Source organism: Centruroides sculpturatus, unplaced genomic scaffold, assembly GCF_000671375.1.
Source record: "Centruroides sculpturatus isolate CEXI.00-Female unplaced genomic scaffold, Cexi_2.0 scaffold323, whole genome shotgun sequence".
NCBI lineage: Eukaryota > Metazoa > Arthropoda > Arachnida > Scorpiones > Buthidae > Centruroides > Centruroides sculpturatus.
Genome location: NW_019384566.1, coordinates 498,379 through 504,378, shown reverse-complemented (window position 1 = coordinate 504,378; position 6,000 = coordinate 498,379). Strand labels below are relative to the sequence as shown.

The following is a 6,000-nucleotide window of genomic DNA, read 5'->3' as shown; positions in this document are numbered from 1 at the left end:
CAGTGGCGGCCTTAGGGGGTGGCGAGCAGGGCAATCGCCCGGGGCCTCGCTCTTGGAGGGGCCTCGCGCAACAACCAAGTAGAAAAAAGTTGATATTTAAAACTTTTTATTTTATCCTTGGCTATTAGTTATAACAATAAAATAAATTTAATTTATAGTACAGTATATATTAATATTAATAAGTGCCTACTATTTCAATTCACATACTTTGCACAAAGGACAAGGGCCTCGCAAAGATCTGCTGCCCAGGGCCTCGCAAAGATCTGCCGCCCAGAGCCTCGCAATGGATAAGGCCGCCGCTGTTTGCCAATCTCTAATAAATTTATATTTAAAAAAGTTTCTTAATAAAAATAGTTGCTGTTGTTTCTTTACACTCTTTTGTCAGTTAAATTTCGATTTAGAGCCAATAACAGCTCACTTTTGATATTAGCACTGAATCGAATATGGCATAAACCGAAGTAAAATCTAACGCGATATACTCTCCTAAATAGCTTTATACTGATGAAGCGCCAACGCATACTCGTGAATGGATCTTCCCCATAAATATTAAATAGAGAATCCTTTGTAAAGTATAAAATATATGATTTTGCAGTGCAAACCATATTTTTATCAGCAAATTATGACTTTTAATCACTCAGTCTCAAACTTATGTATAGACTTCATTTTAATTAATACAGTACATGTATAATTCTTATTGTTTGTGATATTTCGCTTAGCTCTACACGCGATTTAGTGTCAATATTTTGGTCAAACTTCCATAAAATGACGTTAGGGTCGTTGGTAATGCAAAAACACTTAGTACTGTACAGATACCGAGAGATTCTCTTATATTTAGAGACGTAAACTCTATTCACGAGTCATTGGCGCTTTATCAGAACAGGATGCTATTTATGAGTAAACTATTGAAAGAAGGTTTGATTGAAAGAATCGATCGAGGTTTTGATCGAGGTTTGATTGAAAGAATCAATAAATGGGCTTTCAACAGGACTCGACCCAGTCCCATCTGAGGGAAACTCGACCTGTTTCTATATGCTGCAGTATTTTAAATTAATCTAGCTGAATCTGTTGAAAAGTCTATTATCTTTTTTATATCATTTTATCATATATTTTCTTTTATCTATAATAAACTGTTATACAATTATACATTAAATCATTGCTCAGAAACAATCAGATCTCCTTCCTTAATTCTTTTAACACGTCTCTTACAAAAAGTAACAGGTGAGAATATACGAGTATTTGCTTTAAAATTATTATTTACGATATAGAAATAAAAGTAGAAACTTTAATTTAATTTTTTTTAATTTAAAAGTTGTAGCAAATCGTAATTAATCTCTTCACAAACAATTCCTTTAGCCTTCATAAAATATAAATTATAACAATTTACTTTTAATCTCAGAGCCATTAATTTATTTATTTTTAGAAATGTTATCAATATTTTAAATTATATTATTTAAAACACCGATTTATTCAGTACAATTGCATGGAATTAAATCTCGCATAAGGTTTATGCGCTAATTTTGAACTTAGCATGTACAGATCAAAAGTCAATTAACCGAGATATAAAAGCAGCCAGAAGAATCGTTTAACTTTATTTTTGGGTCACACTGTGTCATAAAATAGCGTTAAGTGATGGCACTTTATTCTACTCTTTAACACTTGGCGCAATATAAGATTAAAGCTCCTGCATCAGGTAAATTATGAAAAATAAATTTTGCTGTTGATAATGAATTTTAAATGAAAGATTTTTCAATAAAATAATTTTTACAAAATTTCTTTATTTACACGTTAATTTTACAAGTATATAATTTATTTATATTCATTCCCTATATTTTTATACAAGATAAAGTGAAAAATAAAGAAATTTAACACGTAGGCTAATTATTATAATTTTAGGATGTCTAACGGTAAGTCGACGAATGAAGGAATGGAAGATTTGATCATTCTGGTTAATAGCATACAGGACCTTTTAACACCCTTAAATTTAAATTTTACTGTTCAGTTGCCACAAATTGCTGTTGTAGGTGCTCAAAGTGTTGGAAAAAGTAGTGTTTTGGAAAATATCGTTGGAAGGTAGGCATCATTTATTTATAATTAATGCTAATTATATTAAAAGGATATTTTAATATGATAAAAAAATTTGATTTATTATTTGTTTCTCATTAATATTTGTTTTTGATAATACTTTTTTGATATAGAACTAATAAAATCATCAAATATAGATTGCAGTTAAAAATAAAAATATAACATCAAATTAAAGTTTTAATACATTTATATAGATTATTTTAAATAATTAAAATTATTAATCGTCAAAACTGTGTCCGAATAATCATAAAAATAAGCAGGGCCGGGCGGAGGGCGGTGCGAACGGTGCGACCGCACAAGGCTCCGCAGTAGGGTTTCTCAAACGGTATCCCGGTTTTTTTAATCCGGAAAATATCCCGGGGAAATTCTTTTCATCCCGGGAAATCCTGCAAATTTCTTGAAAGTTTATTTTTTTTCATTTTGTGTTAAAGTTGGGAACATTTTGCAAATAAAATGTATTATTAACTCATAAACTGCTGGAATACATTTGTATTTATTAACTTTAAACCTACTTATTAGTTTTTTAAATGTTTGCTCGTTACGGCATGTCACAAATGGTCAATAATCAATACGTAGCTTATTTGTGGCAGGACTCTCAAAATTCTTTACCTGTAATATCCGGAATAATTGTGCTTACGTTGTCTTAATTTTTAACTATGCCCAGTAGCTTCGATCTGCGTAATGCCAGGTTGTGCAAATTGGGCAAGGATACAAACGAGTACGAAATCTGTAAGTATGAAGTTTTTCTTCATAAACCTGATTAATAAAGACAAACGAACTGCCGAATTATTAGGCTATAAGCTTGATGTTTCTGTTAAAGCAGCCGAGGTAGACAAATCAAAAATACTAGAGAGCAAAAGAAGTACTGCAATCTCGAAAATGAACTAGAAATCTTCCAGGCTACAGGTGAAAAAACACAACATCTGTCTTCTCTTAAATACATTAAACACGATTCCACTCGCATCAATTGAATCGGAAAGGGCATTCTCGTTAGCAGGGCTTTTTATTACCAAAATAAGAATCAGATTAAGTTATCGGAGTGTTGACCATCTTTTCTTTTTAAAATCTTATTATAAAAATTTACAATATTATTTTGTAATATATATTATTTAAAAAACGAAAATTATCTTTTAAGTTAGAAGTTTAATCTAAGTTAATTTCTTTTTAAATTTTCAACTCAATTCAAAGCATTTTTTGTTGTTGTTGTTGTATGCAATTTCCGGCAAACTTTAATAAATTTTTTCTATTTGTGAAAATTTCTACGTAATTAAAAGGTAATTTTTAATATATACCTCACACAGCATTATTAATATGATTTTGGAGGTTGCAGAACGTATTACTTTAAAAAATAAAAAAATAATTGTATTATTTGATTTCAAGATATTTTGTATATCTTAAAAATAATTAATTCTATCCCGGGAAACAGTTAACTTTTTTCCCGAAATCCTAAGACAAGCAAAAGACCGGGAAATGAGAAACCCTACCCCGCAGAACAATTGTGCACCGGACCCCGCTTTTTCTCGAGCCGGCCCTAAAAATACATTTTGTTTAAATAGCTTATTTTGGAATATAGGAATCATTTGTCACCTAATTCAAATTTGCATGAGCCACCGAGCGAAGTTGTGTTTCAGATACTATATAAGTATTGAGGGGAAGTTTAAATATTATATGGTACTTTTATTGAAATATCACTATCACAATGCTATCAAAATACCAATATTGTGATAGCATTGTCACATAGTAGTCTAATGGAATTTATTTGCAACGCAATGAGAAGTAACAATACTCAAAATAGACATTATCTTAAAACTTAACATATACAAGTACGTTTGTACTGTACATGTTAAGTTGTACATTTAATGTAAAAATAAGTTGATTGATCAGGCGATAAACTGAAAGGATGATTGAAAAAGACAGATGATAAATCGAAACCATATGATACGTTACGTGCCAGATGATTTCTCCGAATGTGCTGCGTGCCATAGGTTTGTCACTCCTGGCCTATACAATTACTATTTAAATACATTTAAATTACTTATAAAATATATTAGAATATATAAATTGTTAAATATATATATACAGTAGAACCTCGATTATCCGGACTAGTTGGGGATGAAGGCGGTCCGGATAAGGAAAAATTTGGATAATCAAAACAAATACTTTCATTTGTCTTTTAATGATAATACAACACATTTTCTTTTCGATGACATATCGGTAATATTAAAAATAAATACTGTATTTAAATCGTGATCAAATTTTCAAGAAACAAACGTTCGTATTGAATTTGGACTACTACTGACCAACGCTAACAGACTACCTATTGTTTAAAAGGCCCTCTGGTGGCGCAAGAAGACGGATTTTATAAAATAAAAAGCAGTTGAAACTGCATTTTTATGAATAAAAATTTGACAAACTATTTATCGTTTTATGACGAGTAAAATTTTTTCGTCGCGTTCGCGGCTTTTAAGTAATGCATAAACCTTCGAGGCGTGAGGTCCTTCGGACCGCGAGGCATAGGTGGTGGCCCACGTTGCCCATACGCCGCTCTTGGTCATAGAAATGATGTAATTTGAATAATTTGAATATAAATTATTTATAAATACGTATGTCAAGTTATATTTTTATTATGATGCAAAATATATTTAAGAGTTTACGATCACTGTGCTGGGTGAGACGTTGTTGAAACAAAAAAAGTTATTTATTCCATCGCGTACATAAACAGTATCATAATTCGCCAAGTGCAAATCAGCAAATTCGTAAAATTTTTGTTTATTTTGAACAATCCGGATAATCGAAAATCCGGATAATGGAGGTCCGGATAATCGAGGTTCTACTGTATTTAGAAATATTCAAATTTTAAATACATGTATATGTGATGTTTTCTTTAATTAAATTTAAATATAAATGTTTTCTTAATCTTATTGATGATTCTTGTATTTTAATAACAATTTAAGGGAGTTTATACCCCGAGGTAAAGATATTGTGACACGAAGACCTTTGATTATTCAACTTATTAATTCGGATGAAGGTAAATTCTAGATTTATATCAATTTTTGATTTTATACATTTGAACTTCTTTGCAATTTTTATTTATCATTTAATTATGTCTCTCAATTAAATAGTTAATTACTAGGCCTATAACCTCCATCTTTAACTATAATCACTAGCACTATGCTCTAATGGTGCTTCAGTCCGTCGATCATATGTTACTAGTTTATTACTTTGACTTATAACAAGCGAGTTAGATACAGAGCTTTGTCTTTCTCAATACTTTGTCTTTCATGATGATTGGTAGAAGGAAAACGTTAATTATAATCTCCAAAATAATAGTAAGAGGATTTAAAAAGTGTGTACATATGAATAATACACAGAGGGTTATCAGCTGCACTTGCAGACTAAAAATGGGGGCACAAGCTGTAAAAAAATGCTTCGTATTTTTTTATAACAACACATTATTTAAGAAGCTCTTTCTGCGCTGTGGGCACTAAGAGGACCTCTTTTAGCAAGCTCATTATGGCTTCGTTCAGGCCCACAATGAGGCGGTCGGCTGGTAAGGGACGGTTCCCGACATATCCGGACGGACCACCCCCCGAAAAATTCCTGGGGTTTTTTCGACCCGTCTGGATCCGAACCCTGATCCCCCAGAATGGTAGGCTGCCACCTTGACCGCTCGGCCATTAGGCCATCATTAATTAAAGTGGTTTCCATCTGGTGAGCCGTCTAGAACTGAGCCTTTTTTGGCATAGGGCAGCGTTTCTTAATAAACTAAGAGGTCGCAAGCACTTGAGGATAGATTAAAAATTCTAGACAGTGGCAAAAATTTGGAAAAACTAAGGTTTATATGTATGAAGTACGGTATATAATGAAAAAAATGTGTTACGTATTTGTCGATAATTATTTGTTAATTTTCGATATGTT

At 31.7% G+C, this 6,000-nt stretch overlaps 1 protein-coding gene across 1 annotated transcript in view; it reads left to right on the top strand.

Annotated features, from left to right (window-relative positions):
* LOC111624051 (dynamin-1-like) overlaps positions 1 to 6,000 on the top strand; it is a 31,955-nt gene that overhangs the window by 3,036 nt on the left and 22,919 nt on the right. Inside the window, exons 2-3 of the mRNA XM_023366830.1 lie at positions 1,894 to 2,070; positions 5,037 to 5,110. Of these exons, the coding sequence (XP_023222598.1) occupies positions 1,895 to 2,070; positions 5,037 to 5,110 (250 nt within the window). The 5' untranslated portion in view covers position 1,894. The remainder of the gene's footprint in view (positions 1 to 1,893; positions 2,071 to 5,036; positions 5,111 to 6,000) is intronic.